The sequence below is a fragment of the Hylobates moloch genome, unplaced genomic scaffold, assembly GCF_009828535.3.
Source record: "Hylobates moloch isolate HMO894 unplaced genomic scaffold, HMol_V3 SCAFFOLD_8, whole genome shotgun sequence".
Lineage (NCBI taxonomy): Eukaryota > Metazoa > Chordata > Mammalia > Primates > Hylobatidae > Hylobates > Hylobates moloch.
The window spans coordinates 57,609,618-57,629,000 of NW_026652283.1; the positions used below are offsets into that span (position 1 = coordinate 57,609,618).

Genomic DNA, 19,383 nt, shown 5'->3' on the forward strand with positions numbered 1-19,383 from the left:
TACAATGTTTGCAATTCGCAGAAAATTTCACTAACTTCATCTTAACTTATTCCTCACAAAGCTGTGGAATCACCATCAGTAGAGCAGGAGTCGTTGGCTCAATGCAGTGCTGTCAGCAACCGCTCGGAGCTTCTAGTTCTTTCCGTGGGTCTCCAGCTTATGAGCACCTACATTCCGCGATTCGAAAGCACCTGCCTACGCCTCAGGAGAGAGAGCCAACTCCCTCTTCCCGTTCCGGAATGCGGTGCGTTCGCACGCATGCGTGACACGGTTACTCCGCGCTTGCGCCGATATTCTCCGCTTGGGGCGGATACACCGGGTAACCCGTGAGCGGCCGCGCCCGGCGCGCGCGTGCGCAATTGCTTTTTGAGAGTTTCCGCCTCCTGCAGTCCCTTTTTTCAAACCACCCCACCACGTATACCATTCATTCCACTCTCCTCAACTCTTTCACTGAATTAAGACGGCTTGCCCTCTGGCACGTTTTCTGGAACGAAAACGGCTTGGGACAGACAGACTCCCTTCGCCAGGGAGCCCCAACCCCGAGGGCGCGCCGTGAGCGTCTGAGCGCAGCCCCGCTGCGTCCCCAGTTGTATCCCCCGCCACGCCCGCCTCTTCCGCCGTTCGCGCGCGCGCGCACGGCCGGCCACGGCGCGCCGGGGTTGGCTGCTACAGGGACCGCGGCGGCGGCGGCCTCGACAGCGGTAGTGCCTTCTACTCCGCTTTTTCAGTTTCCTCCGCCCCCTCCTGTGCGACGCTGTTGTGTGGTTGCCTTAAAAAAAAAAAAAAAAACGCAACTTTATTGTTCCTCAGCCCCACCTCCCGGCTCGGCGGGCGTCCTCAGGATGCACTGAGGCTGAGGGGAGGGGAGGCGGCGGAGTGTCGAGGTCGCGATCCCTCTCCTCCGAGCGCCCGGCCGGAGGGGAGGGAGTCACGATGTCTGGTAGCCGCCAGGCCGGGTCGGGCTCCGCTGGGACAAGCCCCGGCTCCTCGGCGGCCTCCTCAGTGACTTCCGCCTCCTCGTCTTTATCCTCTTCCCCGTCGCCGCCTTCCGTGGCGGTTTCGGCGGCAGCAGTGGTGTCCGGCGGGGTGGCCCAGGCCGCAGCCTCGGGCGGCCTCGGGGGCCCGGTGCGGCCTGTGTTGGTGGCGCCCGCCGTGTCGGGCAGCGGCGGCGGGGCGGTGTCCACGGGCCTGTCCCGGCACAGCTGCGCTGCCAGGCCCAGCGCCGGCGTAGGAGGCAGCAGCTCCAGCCTAGGCAGCGGCAGCAGGAAACGACCTCTGCTCGCCCCCCTCTGCAACGGGCTCATCAACTCCTACGAGGACAAAAGCAACGACTTCGTATGGTGGGTTTGAAGAGCACGCCCTCCTTGTCCCTAAATTATGAGTTTCTGTCGCTTAGTCTTGGGGGCGGGGGGGGGTCTGGTGTGGGGGGTGGCTTGTTGGAGAGCTTGGGACACTGGTGCTGTGGTGGTGTCTGCAGAGGGAATCGAGCGTTTGCAGGCGTTCAAGCTCCTGGTTGGTGGGGTGAAGGAATGCTGGAGTAGCGAGGCAGGGTGGGGATAATAAAGAGGTAGGTAAGTGTTGCTGAGGAGGAAGTGAAGGGAGTTTAAAGAATGACGAGGGAAGAGGTGGAAGGTCAAATAAATGGTTTTGGATAACAAAGTTGGCAAAGAGGTTGAGTCTTAAAATTTTTGGCTTTCTGATGAATTGAGCACTCAGTCAATCAGGAGTACTTGTTGAGATGAATGAAATTTGCAAATGGAGAGGACTAAGCTTCCTGGGATGCAGAGGGATGGAGTTGGTCAAAATTTGTTTATTTGAAGTATGGTGGATGATGCTGTAAACATAAGCATGGATGTCTTATAAAGACATGCTTTTTATAATAATGTAAGTACCCATCGTATGTATGTGCAAATATCTCTCTTCTTCCATTTCAAAGGATGGGCCTCTTAGGAATCTGCTGTTGAGACGATTGTAGTCAAAGTCTGTTAACAGATTTTTCACTTCTCCACCAAGTGTCTTGAAAAGAGAGAACCACATTTGTTAAATAACATCCCTGTGTCAGATGTCACTGTACTATACTGGATAACAGAGTATACTGGAACTTCTGACTTGAGAAATGCTAGGTATAGACATTTTGTCATCATAGTTGGCATCTTGAATGATACAGAGTAACATTTAGTCATGACATTTGGGATAGAGAGGTTAGTCATTAAGTGAAAGGTGGGGTTGATTGTCTTGCTTAAGAGTGTTTTGGAATTTTTATTGGGTTTTAGATATTGGTAGGATTATGAGAAGTAATTGCTGTTAGCTGCTTAAAAACTGGTAGTGTTTCATACTTTCCTTTTTTAGGAAATTGTTGATCAAATATTAGGCATGTAGGAAGTTGGCTGCTTGCACAGTCATTATGAGGGAAGTTAATTCAGATTAGGGTTGAAGATGGTCTGAGTTGGTGTTATTAAATATGATAGAGCTAGAACTTGGAACTGTTAGGAAAGTTATTGATTAGACTTACAGTTTCTAGTTCCTGCAGAAAAATGATGTCTTTATTCACCTTTCTGCTTTTTTGTACGTTATTCTGGATCAGAATTAATCTGTTTTTCATTGAACATTTGGACTGTAATATCGTTATTTATAAATAAGCAGTTTATGGTTGGGGCTGAGAAGTGTTTGCACTTCTACACAGTCGATAGTGCGAGTAGCTAATAAGCTAATAAAGTGGGGTGTGCATAATTTAGTTGTCTTTTTAGCCACTGTTTGCATTTTAATTTTTAGTATACTTAACAAACACAAACATGTTAGCCTCCGTGTAAGTACACTAAAATAAAGTAAAACATGTGAGGAATAAGGAATCGATCATTGTCATCCAAGAGATACTTGTATGACATTCACTGTCGGCCAGGCACCATATGAACTTCAGTGCACTGTAGGCTATGCTATAGGGAATTGGGAACTCTGACTTTTTTTAAAAGAGTAAAAATTTGTATTTGAGACGGAGTCTTGCTCTGTCACTCAGGCTGGAGTGCAGTGGCGCCATCTTGGCTCACTGCCACCCCTGCCTCCCAGGTTTAAGGAATTCTCCAGCCTCAGCCTCCCGAGTAGTAGCTGGGATTACAGGCACTTGCCACCAGGCCTGGCTAATTTTTCGTATTTTTAGTGGAGACGGGGTTTCACCATGTTGGCCTGGCAGGTCTTAAACTCCTGACCTCAGGTGATCCGCTCGCCACGGCCTCCCAAAGTGCAGGGAGGGATTACAGGTGTGAGCCACTGTGGCCCTGAGTATTTCACTAAGAATCTCATTAGTTAATTATTTCTTTTTCTGGTGAGGTTTAATATTCAGAAGAGTTAATGAGAATCTGATTTAAAACTCAAGCCAGGTTTGATTTTGGCCAGACTCTTGGGGTAGGATGATATGGATTAGGCAAGGCCGAAGGAATCCTTTTTTTCTCCCCCCTGCCCCCCGTTTGGCTGTGGGTCTTGTCTTGTATGCCCCAAGGTCAAACTGTGAACCAATTCAAATTATTCTATGCTTTTATATTTAAACGAAGCCCAAGTTCGAATAATGATAATTTCTTATTAATGTATGGGACATTTTAAAGATATGCTTATGCTTCACATTTTATCCTTAGAACAATTCTGTGATGTTATATATAACATTTTTAATACAATACTAATTATTTTCTCACTGAGGCACCGAGAAGTAATTTTCTCATTGGATAGGTAAGGACAAAATGAGAACTCAGATTTCCCAGTTCTCAACTTTGTGTTTTCTTTGTGTGCAATTAGAGAGTTTCAGATCTGTAAGTTCGAGTACATGTATTTAGCCCAGTGGTTCTTAAACGGCACAGATTGGAGGAGAAGCAGCTGTTTCATAATCACATGAGATAAATGTTTTATCCGTCACCACTCCCTTTTCTTACCTGCCCACATCCCAAGAGGATGTACCTGAATTGGAGGCTGGGGTGGGTGGTGTAATTTGCATATGCTTCCCTGGTGATAGGGTCATGTCTTTCTCCCCTCCTTGAGAACTGTTGATTTAAATAGTCACATACCTAATTTCAGTAATAAACATTGGCCTCTCCTGACTTATATTTGAAAGTAAGTTTATATTTAATTGCAGAATTGATAAACATTTTAGGGGTTTAGGTTGCATTTTTATATTTTATTTTACACAAAAGATTGAAGGTATTATCAACTTGAATAATTTTAACAGTGTTTTATTGATGGAGAATCTAATACAGGACAGTAGTATTTAGCTTGACATTGGATACATCTTCAACATTCAGAGGAAGTCTTTGTTATTTTGATTTTTTGCAAAATTTTCTTATGGTTCATTTAACTAGACTATGAGTCTGGTCTGTATTTGAAAGATGACTTCTGTTTTTTATACTGACTCCTTTTTTAAACAATTCTATAACTACTGCCTTTGTATTAGCTTTTCCAACTATCTCAAATGAAGTTTTCTACCTCTGCAAGTCCCAGCCATTCTTGCAGCAGAAGTACACGTTTGCATGTAGATAGTAAGCTCTTTATGAGAAGGTTAACTTTTAATCACCTGCTTGATAGAAAATAGTTAGGATCTACATTAAATAGAGCTACCATTCAGTAAATATGTGACCGCCTATTTTGTGTTAAACTAAGATTCTGTCTTCTTAAGGAGCTCATGATTTAATTCGAAGAATGGCTTTTAACTGTGTAATTATAATATCATTGTGTTAAACTAAGATTCTGTCTTCTTAAGGAGCTCATGATTTAATTCGAAGAATGGCTTTTAACTGTGTAATTATAATATCATAACCTGGTATAATTGCCTCTCTTAGTATCATGACAGACGTTAGTACCATTCCTTTTTCTTAGTGCCATGGCAGATGTTAAATACTCGAATGGACTATGCATAGTACAATATATAGCCATTACCTATTAATTACATTTAGCACTAAAGATGAAGCCCGTTGACCATTCTTGTTAATATAACTGGTTTCCGATTTTTTTTTTTTTTCTTTTTTTGAGACAAGGCTCCCCCTATGTTGCCCAGGCTGGTCTCGAACTCCTGGGCTCAAGCAATCTTCATGTCTTAGCCTCTCAAGCAGCTGTGATTAGAGACACGGGTGCCACCACCTGTAATCCCAGGCTATTTTTAATAGTCTGAAAAACACCTGGCTCTGTTTTTCAGACTATTAAAAAGTGAGGGTGGGCACCTTGGTTCACGCCTGTAATCCCAGCCCTTTGGGAGGCCAGGGCAGGAGGATTACTTGAACCCAGGAGTTTGAGACCATCCTGGGCAACATGACAAAACCCCATCTCTACAAAAAATACAAAAATTAGCCTGTGTGGTGGCTTGTGCCTGTAGTCCCAGCTACTCAGGAAGCTGAGGTGGGAGGATCACTTGAGTCTGTGAGGTCAAGGCTGCAGGGAGCTATGATCACACCACTGCACTCCAGCCTGGAAGACAAAGTGAGACTCTGTCTCCAAAAAAAAAAAAAAAAAAAAAAAAAAGTGAAGTAGAACATATCATAGAATCTGTGGTAATAAAGATAGTAACAGTTTGTGCAGCAATGTATGTGGAATGTATTTCTCACTGGGTACGCTGGTAAAAATTTTTTTAAAGTCACTGCATTATAGGACTGAATTTCCTCTGATAAATAGGAAAGTGGAAAGTTTAAGTGGCTTTTCTTTTTAGACCATTGTGAGCTTATAACTTATTTGAATCTGCAAAAGTCAAACTTGATGCTTCTTTTGCTTTATAATACATGTGCTATTTGGATGTCAGTGATGAAACATACTCTGCAGGAGATGATGTCATATTTTATCAGACCTATTGGTACTGTCAGACCTGTGGACTATCAGATGGTGGGGCATCAGCATCAATGGCAGCAGGAGACTTCTATGGGTGAATTAAATGGTAGAGAAAATAAAGATGATTATGAAACAGGATAGGAAGACTATTAACTTTGAATTGTAGTCTAAATTAAGAAGGTACTTGTGCAATAGTAGTTCATTACTAAAGAATGTGTTGATAAGCAGTTTTCTTTTCCTTTTACAAATCTTTATACCTTTTCTGATAATGAGCCAACATTACATAGGTGGATATGTTCCATCTAAGAACTGTTACTGATTAAAGTAACTGTAGCCTTAAACCTTGTTGCTTACTTTTCCTTCTTGTATGTGTATGTTTGTTCTTAATGGTGATTTTTTTGTGTTTTATATAATTATTTTAACCTGCTACCCTTTTCCTCAGAAAACTTCCACAGCTTGGGAGGAAAGGCTTTTTTGACGGTGGAATTAGCCCATCGTCTTTTTCCTGTTAAAATTTGTATTACAGGGTGAGTATCCTCTATCTGAAGTGCTTGAGACCAGAAGTATTTTGGATTTTAGGGTTTTTTTTGTTTTTTGTTTTCGAATTTTAGAATATTTACATTATATTTACCAGGTTAGCATCCTTAATCTGAAAAATCTGAACTCCAAAATGCTCCAGTGAGCATTTCCTTTGATAGTCATGTTGGCACTGAAAAAATTTTTGATTTTGAATGATTTTGGATTTCAGATTTTCAGATTAGGGATATTCAACCTGTATACCAAATAAAATGTTTTTTAAGTTGGGCATGATGGTGCATGCTTGTAGTCTCAGCTCCAGGAGTTTGAGTCCATCCTGGGCAACGTAGTGAAACTCTGTCTCTGTTAAAGTGTTTTTAAAGTTCTTGATCTGTTTTTATATATGATGTTGTATACAGGACAAAATTCTGTAAACATTCAGGTTTTAGTGCAGACTTGTCTTTGCCCTCCACCTTACTTGTTCTTTGTCCTCTTTATGTGTGTATGAGCCAAGTTCTATTCAGATAGGTTGGTACTTTCTCAAACAATATATTCACTGAGAGTAACATGTTTTTCTTTATATCTTAAAATATGTTAGTTGTCCTTTGATTTTTCACAATTAAGTTTTATGAACGGATTGTGCCTCTGTTTCTATATAAAGTGAAACGTAGAATGCAGTAGGTGGTTTGATTTCTGTTTATTGTATTTCTGGTGTAACCATTGGAAATCCGTCCTTCTTTCCTAATCTGTGTGGTTTGGGGTACATTTTTTCCCCAAATTCAGAATTGGAACACACGATCCATGCTCAAGTATCTAGTGCATTGGAGTCCTCTGTCTTTAGTATTAATTCACGGGTGGGCATTTGGCTCTAAATAGAGATAATGAGACAAAGTAGGCTTTGTAAAAATTACTGATGACTGTTTTGGGGGTTCTTTTAGATACATGAAACTCAAAAGTTCATAAATGCCAAGTCCACTCAAGTGAAGATGGAATGTGTTGTACTGACAATTAGTTTGGGACAAATACTCATAATAATAAGTGCTCAAATATAAATTGCTATTTGCCAGGCACTATTTTAAAGGTTTTATGTTACTTGTTTAATCTTCACAACAACTGTTTGCTATAGATACTCTTATAGTTCCCATTTTGTAGATGAGGAAATGAGGCCCAGAGAGGTTATATAACTTGTCTCAGTTACACAATTAATAATGGTGGTGCCAGTATTTATATTCAGACAATTTGGCTCAGAGGTCAGGTTCTTAACCACTATTACAAATGGTTACCCAAGTTAACCACCTATTTCGTTGCCTTTATTTAGAGGCTGATTTTGTTTAAAATTAGCTTTACTAAGTTATAATTTGCATAAAATAAGTCACTGGTCATAAGTGTGTAGTTGAATGAGTTTTGAAACATGAATACACCTGTGCAGTCACCACCCTAACGAAGATATGATACATTTCCAGAAAGTTCACTTTTGCCAGCACTTCATACTCTGTGTCTACCTTCACACCTAACACCTGGCAACCAGTGATCTGCTTTGTATTGCTGTCATTTTGCCTTTTCTGGAATTTCATATTAATGGAGTCCTTTAGTAGGTAGTCTTTTGTGTCTGGTTTCTTTCGTTTGGTATAATGTTTTTGAAATGCACTGATGATGTTGAATGTACTATTTTTTTTCTTTTAATTGCTTAGTATTATCCCATTATTATATGGATATAACATGAACTGCTTATATATTTTCTAGTTGAAAGATTTTTGACTTGTTTCTAGTTTTTGGTTATTATTTAGAAAATTCTGTAAGCATTCAGGTTTTTGTGCAGACATGTCTTCACATTTCTAGGGTAAAAATATCTAGTAGTGAATTGCTGGGTTCTCTGTCAAGTGTATGTTTAGTTTTAAAAGAAACTGCAAAACTTTTAAAAAACTGCCTCTACCATTTTGCTTTTCTTTTTTTTCCGTTTTTTTTTTTTTGAGATGGAGTCTTGCACTGTTGCCCCAGCTGGAGTGCAGTGGCATGATCTCGGCTTGGTGCAACCTCTGCCTCATACGTTCAAGTGATTCTCCTGCCTTAACCTCCCGAGTAGCTAGGATTACAGGTGCCCGCCACCACGCCAAGCTAATTTTTTGTATTTTTAGTAGAGACAGGATTTCACTATGTTGGCCAGGTTGGTCTCGATCCCCAGACCTCATGATCCCCACGCCTTGGCCTCCCAAAGTGCTGGGATTACAGGTGTGAGCCACCAGGCCTGGCCATCATTTTGCATTTCTACCAGCAACAAATAAAAGTTCTTTTATTTGGTTTGTATTTATTTCTTTTATTGTTTTATTTGTTTTTAATTGTTTCACAGCCTTGCCAGTGCTTGGTGTTTTCAGTCTTTTAAATATTAGTCATTTTTGTGGATATGTAGTTTTATCACATTGTTATATGATAACATATTTTTATATGCTTATTTTTCATTTGCATATCTTTTGTGAAGTGTCTGTTGTGATCTTTGGCCTATTTTTTCCCTTAAAATTGCACGTCATCTTGCATTGTAAGTGTTCTTTATATATTCTGCATACATCTTTTGTCAGACCTATGTATTGTGATATTTTCTCTTAATCTGTTGGTTATCTTTTCATTTTCTTAATAATTCTTTAAAGTGCAAAAGTTTTTTCTTTTTTCTAATGTATCGATAAAGTTTTCAGTTTTAAGTCCAAATTGATTTTTATTATTTTTAATTTTTGTGTTCTAGCTAAGAAGTTATCTAACATGAAACTAGAAAACATTCTCTTGTATATTTTCTTCTAGAAGATTTATAGTTTTCTTATGGTTATGATCCACTTCAAGTTAGTTTTTATATACTGTGTTTGGTAAGGGTTGAAGGCTTCATTAATATTATAACATCATTTGTTGAAAAGATCATCTCTGTTCATTGAATTTTCTTGGCACCTTTCTCAAAAATTAACCATATATATGAGTTTATTTCTGCAATTTTTATTCTGTCCCGTTGGTGTAGATATGTTTATCCCTACACAAGTGCCACACTGTTTTGATTATGGTATTATTATAGTACATCTTGAAATCAGGTAGTGTAATTTTTATCCTTTATTTCAAAGTTGTTTTGATTATTTATGTTCTTTGCATTTCCACGTAAATCTTAGGATTAGCTTGCCATTTTCTACAAAAAAGGATATAGGATTTTAATTTTGGTTACTTTGAATCTGTGATTTAATTTGGGAAGATGACATCTTAATATTATCAAGTCTTTTGAATCATGAACATAGTATATTTCTCCAATTATTTAGGTCTTCTGTAATTTCTCTTAGCAGTGTTTATACTTTTCAGTTTGGGTTTTTCACCATATTTTTTAAATTTACCCCTAAGTATTTTATGTTTTTGATGATGTTCTAAATGTTGTTCTTTTTTTTTTTTTTTTTTTTTTTTGAGACGGAGTCTCACTCTCTCACCCAGGCTGGAGTACAGTGGCGCAATCTCGGCTCACTGCAGGCTCCGCCCCCCGGGGTTCACACCATTCTCCTGCCTCAGCCTCCCGCGTAGCTGGGACTACAGGCGCCCGCCACCTCGCCTGGCTAATTTTTTGTATTTTTAGTAGAGACGGGGTTTCACCGTGTTAGCCAGGATGGTCTCGATCTCCTGACCTCGTGATCCGCCCGCCTCGGCCTCCCAAAGTGCTGGGATTATAGGCATGAGCCACCACGCCTGGCCCTAAATGTTGTTCTTTTAATTTCAATTTCTAATTGTTGCTAGTATGTAAATACACTTTTTTTATGTTGACCTTATATTTTTATGAAATTTTAAGTTTACTTACTAGTTCTAATAATTTTTTGGTAGAACCTATAGGATTTGTAAGAAAACAGTCATGTTATCTGTATATAAATATACTTTTACATCTTTTAAATTTATATGCCCTATTTAAAGAACATACATTAATGGATTTATTTGATTGGGTAATTGTTTAAAAGGATTTTTTGGACCTTTATTAGTGAATGATACTGGTCTGTGATTTTCTTTTAATTTTTTTCTGGTTTTCATATCACAGTGTATTGGTTTGCTTGGGCTGCCATAACAAAATACCACAGACTAGGTGGCTTAAACAACAGAAATTTATTTTCTCATAGGTCTAGAGGCTACAAGTACAAAACAATGTGTAGGTAGATTTGGTTTCTTCTGAGGCCTGTTTCCTTTCTTTTTTTTTTTTTTAAAGAGGTGGTCTTGCTGTCTCGCCCGAGGTGGTTTTGCTGTCTCTCCCAAGCTGGAGTACAGTGACACCATCACTGCTCACTGCATCCTCGAACTCCTGGGCCCAAGGGATCCTCCTCCCTCATCTTCCTAGTAGCTGGCTCTACAGGCATGTGTCACCACACCTGGATAATTTTTATAATTTTTTAATAGAGATGAGGGTCTTGCCATCTTGCCTAGGTTGGGCCACTTTTTGTTGTGTCGTAACTTAGTCACCTCTCAGTCTGCGTGTTGCCTGTATCTTAGAAGAATACTGGTTATATTGGATTAGGGTCCACCAATATGACTGTATTTTACCTTGATTATCTCTTTAAAGGCTTTATTTTCAAATGCAAATTCTGAGATACTGGGAGTTAGAGTATGGGATTTTCTTTTGCGAGGGATGGAAATTTAACCCGTAACATAGGTATTATTGCTGGTTTCACTTTTTCTTTCCCTCCCTCCCTCCCTCCTGCTGGCTTCAGTCTTTCTTTCTCTTTCTCTTTCTCTTTCTCTTCTGTCTTTTTTTTTTTTTTTTTTTTGCATAGAGACAGGAGTCTCACTGTGTTGCCCTGGCTGGTCTTGAGCTCCTGGGCTCAAGTGATCTTCCCGTGCTTTGACCTCTCAAAGTGCTGGGATTATAGGCATGAACCACTGTGCCTGGCCAGTGCTAGCTTCTAAAAGAAGGTAAGGAATGTTCCCCTTATATGTTCTGAAAGAGTTTGTATGAAATTGGTGTTTTTCCTTAAGTGGTTGGTGGAACTTACTAGTGAAGCCATAGTTTTGGGTCGTCATATATTTTGTATGATTTCACTCCTTCCCTTTGTGGGAAGGTTTTTAATTAGTAATTCAATTTCTTTAATAGACACTACTCAGGTTCTATATTTCATGAACTTTAGTAGTTTAAGAGTTTCTCCATTACACCCATGTTGCTGAATTTATTGGCATAGTAATAATATAACCCTTATTCTTTTAATGTCTTGGATTTGTTAATGGTGTTCCATCTTTCATTCCTGATATTGATAATTTGTGTTCCTGTGTTTCTTTTTTCCTTGAATGGTTTAGCTAGAGGATTATTAATTTTTTTTAGTCTTTTCAAATGATCAACTTTCATATTATTGATTTTCTATATAGTTTGTTCATTTTCTATTCCACCAATTTTCAGTTTTACTTTATACATTTCTTCTGCTTACTTGGAGTTTCATGTTTTCTTTTCTGGTTTCTTAGTATGAAAGCTTAGATAATTGATTTTTGGCCCCTTTTTCAATAACAACACTTAATCTTATCAATTTCCCTTTCTAATCCCTACTTTAGCTGTATCTTCAAATTTTCAATCAGTTCATAATACTTCTCATTTCTCTTGTGATTTCTTATTTGAAACATGGATTATTCAGAAGTATGTTGTTTAATTTGTTTTACCTGTACATACACAGGTTTATTACATGGGTATATTGCATGATGCTAGTGGTCCTGTCGCCCAAGTAGTGGACATAGTACCCAATAGGTAGTTTTTCAGCTCCTAACCCCCTCCATCCCCAATTTTGGAATCCTCGGTGTTTCTTGTTCCCATCTTTGTGTCTGTGTGTACCCAATGTGTAGCTCCCACTTAAAAGTGAGAACATGTGGTATTTGGTTTTCTGTTTTTGTGTTAATCCGTTTAGGATAATGGACTCCAGCTGCGTCCATGTTGCTACAAAGGGCATGATTTCATTCTTTTTTATGGCTGCAGTTGTTTAATTTCTAAATGAGAATTTTCTGGGTATCATTCTGTGTCTGATTTGTGATATAATTCAACTTTGTTCAGATAATATAGTTTGTATGATTTTAGTCCTTTTGAATTTATAGAGACTCGTTTCATGGTCCACTTTAAGCTTTATCTTCGCTAATGGTCCATATGCACTTGAAAAAAATGAGTATTTTGCCATGTGTAGGCTGGGGTTCTATACATGTCAAATAGTAAAGTTGGTTGATGTGTTATTTAAGTTCTGTATACTCTATTCATTTTCTGTATACTTGTACTGTCAGTTACATATTCTTCAATCGTCTCCAGTGCTAACTATATTTGGCTATGTCTCCTTTTAGTTTTCTCAGCTTTTGCTTCATGTATTTTGAAGCTTACACAGATTTAGAGTTGGTGAATTGATCTCTTTATCATTTTGAAATGTCACTGTTTATTCCTGGTAATATTCCTGTTCTGAAATCTACTTTGATGTTAATATAGCCTCTTTGGCTTCCTTCCTCCCTTCCCTCCCTTCCTCTTTCCCTCTCTTCTCCCTCTCCCTCTTTCTCTCCTCTCCCTCTTTCTCTCCTCTCCTTTTTCTCTTCTCTTCTTTGAGACAGGGTCTTACTCTGTCACCCAGGCTGGAGTGCAGTGGCGTGATCACAGCTCACTGCAGCCTCAACCTCCAAAGCTCAAGTGGTCCTCCCACCTCAGCCTCCTGAGAAGCTGAGACCACAGGCATGGGCCACCACATCTGGTTGATCTTTTTTTTTTTTTTTAATTTTATTTTGTAGAGACAGGGTCTCGCCATGGTGCTCAGGCTGATCTCAAACTCCTGGGCTCAAGCGATTCTCCTGCCTTGGCCTCCCAAAGTGCTGGAATTACAGGCATGAGCCACTGACCTGGCCTAGCTTTCTTTTCATAAGTGTTTACATGGTGTGTTTTTATTCTTCATGTCTGTTATGTACGTGTTTTAATATTTAAAGTGGGTTTCTTGTACCCAGAGTATAGTTCAGTCTTCCTTTTTATTTAGTATGACAATCTGCGTTTGTTGTTGTTGTTGTTTGAGACAGAGTCTTGCTCTGTCGCCAGGCTGGAGTGCAGTGGTGTTATCTCAGCTCACTGCAACTTCCGCCTCCCGGGTTCAAGTGATTCTCCTGCCTTAGCCTCCCGAGTAGCTGGGATTATAGGCACATGCCACCATGCCCAGCTAATTTTTGTATTTTTCGTAGAGATGGGGTTTCACCATGTTGGCCAGGATGGTCTTGATCTCCTGACCTTGTGATCCGCCCGTCTCGGCCTCCCAAAGTGCTGGGATTACAGGCGTGAGCCACTGCGCCCAGCCAACAGTCTGCCTTTTAGTTGGATTAGCTGGACTGTTTACATTTTAACATAATTATGATGTGCTTGGTTTTGTGTGTACTGTCTTGTTTGCTCTTTGTTTTCTATTTGTCTTTTCTATTTCTTTTTTCTTTTTTTCTTCCTTTCTTGCCTTTGGGATTAATTGGATGTTTTTAAGATTTCCATTTTATTTCCACTATTTGCTTATTAATGATTGTGTGTATTTGGTGGGGGGAAGTGGTTGCTCTGAGGTTTACAGTACTCATTTTTAAATCTTTCGTGTTCTACCTTCAAATATTATTTCATATACAATGTAAAAATTTTGCAATAGTATATTTCCATTCTATAGGATCTATTCTGCTACTCCCTTGTCAAAAGTGTTAGTTCTCTATTCCTTTTGTTTAAAAAAATGAGGTAAAATTCACACAACCCTGAAATAGACCGTTTTAAAGTGTACAGTTGTGTTTTTAGTACAGTTGCCAGTGTTTCACAACCATCACCACTGTCTATTTTCAGAACATTTTTATCAGCCCCTAAAGAAACTCTGTACCCATTAAGCACTCTCCTTTTCCTCTTCCCTTAGCAATCACTAATTTACTTTCTGTCTCTGTGAATTTACCTATTCTAGACACTTCATATAAATGTAATCATATAATATATGGTCTTCTGTATCCCATGTCTTTCACTTAACATGTTTCTAAGGCTCATCCATGTTGTGACTGTATCAGCACTTCATTCTTTTTTATTGTTGACTAATATTCCATTATGTGGGAATATTATTAAATAACATATAATAATATTTAAAGTTATTTAAAATAACATTTTAATATAATTTATGTTTCAGTTGATGGACATTTGGGCTGTTTCCACTTTTTGTCTATTATGAATAATGTTCCCGTGAACATTTGTGTATGAGTTTTTGTTTTAACATATGTTTTCTAGTCTCTGGGGCATTTACCCACAGTGTAATTGCTAGGTGATATGGTAATTGTGTTTTACTTTCTGAGTAACTGCCAAACAGTTTTCCATAGTAGCTGCATTACTTTATTTTCCTACTAGCAATGTATAAGGGTTCTAATTTCTCCACATCTTGTCAACACGTTGTTTTCCTTTTTGATAATAGCCAACCTAATGGGTGTGAAGTGGTTATTCATTGTGGTTTTGATTTGCATTCCCTTTTTCACTAGTGAGGTTAACCATCTTTTCAAGTGCTTGTTGGCCATTCATTTATTACTCTTTAAAGGTTGTGTTTTCATTTTTAATAATTAACTTCGGTCAGACAGAAGTATGTTTCTTGGTAGCCAAAGGGAAGTTAAGGGAAAGTTGTCATCCAGATTTTCACTGTTGGAATGCATTTTGTGTAGTGGTATATGCAATATACAGTGTTTAGGTTTTTGTTTCAAGAGAAGACTAGTTTAATTGGTACTATATTTTAAATTCAGCACTGTATTTGTGAAATAAAACTTAACTACTGAAACAATTTTTTAAAAAAATTAATCTTAAAAATCCAAGTAGGGCTACAAGGAGCACATCTCCCATGCATTATGGAGATTTCTTTCACCCCTGAATAATGGGATGGGGATACTGTCTAATGAAATGTATCACACATGGTACCCTGTTCATATTTTCTTATATTGTAATAGCAATTCCTGTTTTTATAGCTCCTCCTATGTAGGCATTTGTTTTTCTTCTGTGTGAACTTGGTATCTTCCCCAGTTGATTGGCCTGTGATTGGGTACTCTTCTGAAGCGTGACCAAAGCATAGCAATTACATCTTACTGGAATTGGCTTGAAAGATATTTTGGCCAATTATATTTTGTGTTTTAGGAATTGGAAATAAAATGAGAAACACTTCAGCTGGCCTAAAGTTCTTGGTGTAGTGTTGGTGCTGAAGGGGCTATATATTGTAAGCGGGTAGTCTTGAGAAGCAGAAAAGTATTAGTCACGTTAATGATAGAGCACTAGTGAAGATCTGTGTCTGTGTTTGAGGCCTGGTACTGTTGTTACTTGTGGTTTACTATGAGAGGATTCTCCTAATTGTTTCACCTGTGCCTAACTTATAACTACACGAGAGGAATTAAATCTTCTGTAACTGTAAACCTTTGGTGGTGATTAGAACTGATTCTGTGTTTGGGCAGGAGCCTTGGGAGTGTGTGAATGGAATAAAATCCAGGAAGAGATTAAGAATGTATTGGGGTAAGAGGAATCAGCAGAGGTACTTCTTGGCCATATGTAGTTCCCTGATTCAATCTTACTTTTCTGTTATGGATACCAGAAATTGGTTCAATTGCATTATCTTTTCATGCCTATTACTTGTATTAATCATGGTGTCCTTTCCTTCCTAGTCTGTTGTGGTCTCATCCTTTTCGAAGTTCCGACCCTGAAGCTAGCACATACTAATTTAGAATCCTTATTTAAAAAAAATTTTATTGTTAAATTACAGAGTCTAAAATGATTGACGCTATGCTATTCTTTTGCTTCCTTACCTCTCTTCTCCTTATTTATAGAGCCTGTGAGTTAAGGCAGTGTTAAACAGAGGTCTTGATGGAGACAGATTAGGGAGGAATCACTTTACAAAATATCAAATAAGTTTAATCTCTGCTTTTGAAAAAAATGGAGATTTAAGTTTTTTAAGGCTTTTTATTAGAGCAAATGGAACTAGGAAAGAGTGAGATGATGGGACATAGACTGGAACTTAACTGCTGCCTGTGAAGATTGGTTCAGAGGATCTAGTGTTATCAGTATAGGTATAAAGAAGAGTTTGAGGTTTTTTTTTTTTCCTTTTTACTCATTTTTTTTCTTTCAGTCCTGAATATACTTGTGGCCAGTTGAATTTGGATGCTGCTTTTGAAGGAAGCAAAGGAAAAATTAAGAAATTAAGGGAAAAGAGGAAGCTAGAGAAATTTCAAGTTTTGAAAATTTTGTGAAGAAGGAAGAAACACTTCCATGGCCCTTTTGCTGGGCGTCTTTCATTCTTGAAGTTGTATATCAATTTGAGTATATTTAAAATAATTTTTCCAAGGTCTTCCATGTGCTGATAGCTGTGATTTTGATTTTCATAATCACAATGATGCATATTTTTATTATTTTTTACTCTTCTGAGATTATAGCAAGATAGAAAGAACATTGGGCTTGGAATTTAAGACCTTGAAATTTAACTTTGAACAAATAATTTATTGTTTTGGAGTCTGTTTTTTCGTGTATAAATTGGGATGTAGTAATATTCTATGAGATTATGAGGTTTAGGGTATATAATGCATGTAAAAAGGCATTATAAATTATAAAATCACAAAGAATCAGGTGATTATTTGCTAGAGTTTGGCATTTGGTATCAAAATACGAAAGTGTTTCTGCGGTCCTGTTTATGTGAGGTGTAACTACTGCTTGTTTTTCTAAATGACTCTAGATTGTGCCTGGCTCTGATTATCTCAGTAATATTATTTTTTAGTATTTAACCTTTGAAAGATTGATTTTTTTTTAGTTGGAACCAGTACTACTATAAGACAGTTGACACATTTTATGAAAGCATAATGGAGTTAGCATTTGTATCAAAATATGCATGTATTGAACTATATACATATTAGTTTGTTGGACAATTCTAAGATAGTACCTTATAAGTACTTATTAAATTCACTTAATAAGTTTGGATGCTACTTTTGAAGGAAATAATGCATATAAAAGGGAATCACAAATAGAGCACTGATTAATGATGTTACTTGGGCCTGATTGCAATGTGACCCTTGATTAACTGAGATGATATGTCTTATAAATGCATATTAGATACGTGAAATAATTTTCTGTGTCTGGATCTGTTCTGCACTTTTTTTTTTTTTTTTGAACGTCCCAAGTGACATACATTATCTTTTGGCAAGCTTAAAGTTGTGCAGTATGATATCTGTCCTTCTGGCAGTTGGTATAAAAATGTCTTCTTCACAGCATTTTATTGCCTGAAGAACACGATTTTAATAAACAGTGACAAGAGGTAAAAGTTCAAAATAATCTCTGTTAATACAGGTTGAGTGTCCCTAATCCAAAAATCTGAAATTTGAAATGCTCCAAAATCTGAACCTTTTTGAGTGCCAACATGACACGCAAAGAAAATGCTTACTGGGGCATTTTGGATTTTAAATTTTTAGATGAGGGATGTTGAACCAGTAAGAATATAAATGCAAATATTTCAAAATGCAGACAGATCCGAATCTGAAACACTTCTGGTCGCAACCATTTTGGATGATGGATATTCACCCTGCAGTAGTTTGAATGATACTCAGTTTTTTGTTATATTTAAAGTTCTGTGGTGGGAGTTATAAAGTCAGATGCTTACAATAACCATCTTTTTTTTCCCATCTGAAATCATTATCCATTATGCTTATTTACTCTTGTGTTCCTTTCTTTTTCAAATTCTTTCCTGATTTTTTTTAACCTCCCTTTTAAAATAATTCTTTTTTCAGAACAAGTTTGCTAAAGTTTTCTAATTGAGAATTTTTTCTTTCAGTTTTTTAATTATTGTTACTGTATTTCTTTCAGTCCATTTTGAAATATTAGATTATGATTATTATTTGTTTTGGTCATATTTTTATGACTTGCTTTCATTGTTTCTAGGGACAGTATTATGTTTCTTTTTCCTTTGGTAACCTTTGTTTCTCATTTTTTAGTGATGAAAGATAAATGTATTTTGTATTTACGTTCATCATTACTATTTTTAGAGCTCTTCATTTGTGTACATCCTAATTTCTGTCTGTCTTCAAATTCCTTCTGCTTGCAGGATTTACGTTAATGTATCTTGTAGTACAGGTCTGTGGGCAGTGAATTCTCTTAAATTTGTGTTTGAAAATGAGTTTATTTGCTTTCATTTTGAAAGATATTTTTGTTGAGTATAAAATTCTGAGTTGAAAGTTTTTTCTCTTAGTATTTTAAAGAAGTATTTTTGTTTCTCACTAAAAAATGAAAAACAAAGAATTCCCAGCGGAAAAAGAAACATAATACTGTCCCTAGAAACAATGAAAGCAAGCCAGAAAAATATGACCAAAACAAATACAATTATAACCTAATATTTCAAAATGGACTGAAAGAAATAAATGCAGTAACAATAATAAAAGAACTGAAAGAAAAAATTCTCAATTAGACAGTGCCTGCTCCATTGTGTTTTGGCTAGTATAGTTTCTGATGAGAAGTCTGTTTCCGTTTTTATCTTTATTCCTCTGTATGTAATGTGTCTTTCTAGGGCTGCCTTCAAGGTTTTCTTTTTATTTTTGGTTTTAGCAGTTTAAGTGCATTGTACGTGTTAGGGATATTTTCTTGTTTTTGAAATCCCTATTTAGGGGTTTCCGAGTTTCTTAGATCTGTGGTTTGATGTCTTTTGTTATTTTGAAAATGATTTCAGTTACTGTCTCTTCATATTTTTTCCTAACTCTTTCTCTGTCGTCTGTGACTTCAATTACATGTATGTTAGAACATTTCACATATGTCACAGCCCTGGGATGCTTTGTTCTCTCTCTCTCTGTGTGTGTGTGTGTGTGTGTGTGTGTGTGTGTGTGTGTGTGTGTGTGTGTATCTATGTGTCTATCACTTAGGCTGGAATGCAATGGCCTGAGGAGAGGAAGAGAGGGGGGAATAGCAGGTTGGTGGAGGAGTAAGAACACAATGAGGTTTGCCATCTAATATGGGTGCAATTTGTGGCTCCCCAAAACAGTTACAGTAGTAACATCAAAGATCACTAATCACAGATAATTATACAGGTATAATAATAATGAAAAAGTTTGAAATATTGTGAAAATTACCAAAATGTGACA

At 37.8% G+C, this 19,383-nt stretch overlaps 1 protein-coding gene across 4 annotated transcripts in view; it reads left to right on the forward strand.

Annotated features, from left to right (window-relative positions):
• The first annotated feature begins 620 nt into the window (after window positions 1-620).
• COP1 (COP1 E3 ubiquitin ligase) overlaps window positions 621-19,383 on the forward strand; it is a 257,894-nt gene continuing 239,131 nt past the window's right edge. For 2 of the 4 annotated variants that reach the window (XM_032160914.2, XM_032160918.2), the window contains exon 1: window positions 621-1,340. In XM_032160914.2, the coding sequence (XP_032016805.1) occupies window positions 934-1,340 (407 nt within the window). In that variant the 5' untranslated portion in view covers window positions 621-933. The remainder of the gene's footprint in view (window positions 1,341-19,383) is intronic. The other 2 variants (XM_032160917.2, XM_032160916.2) reach the window with 1 other exon arrangement.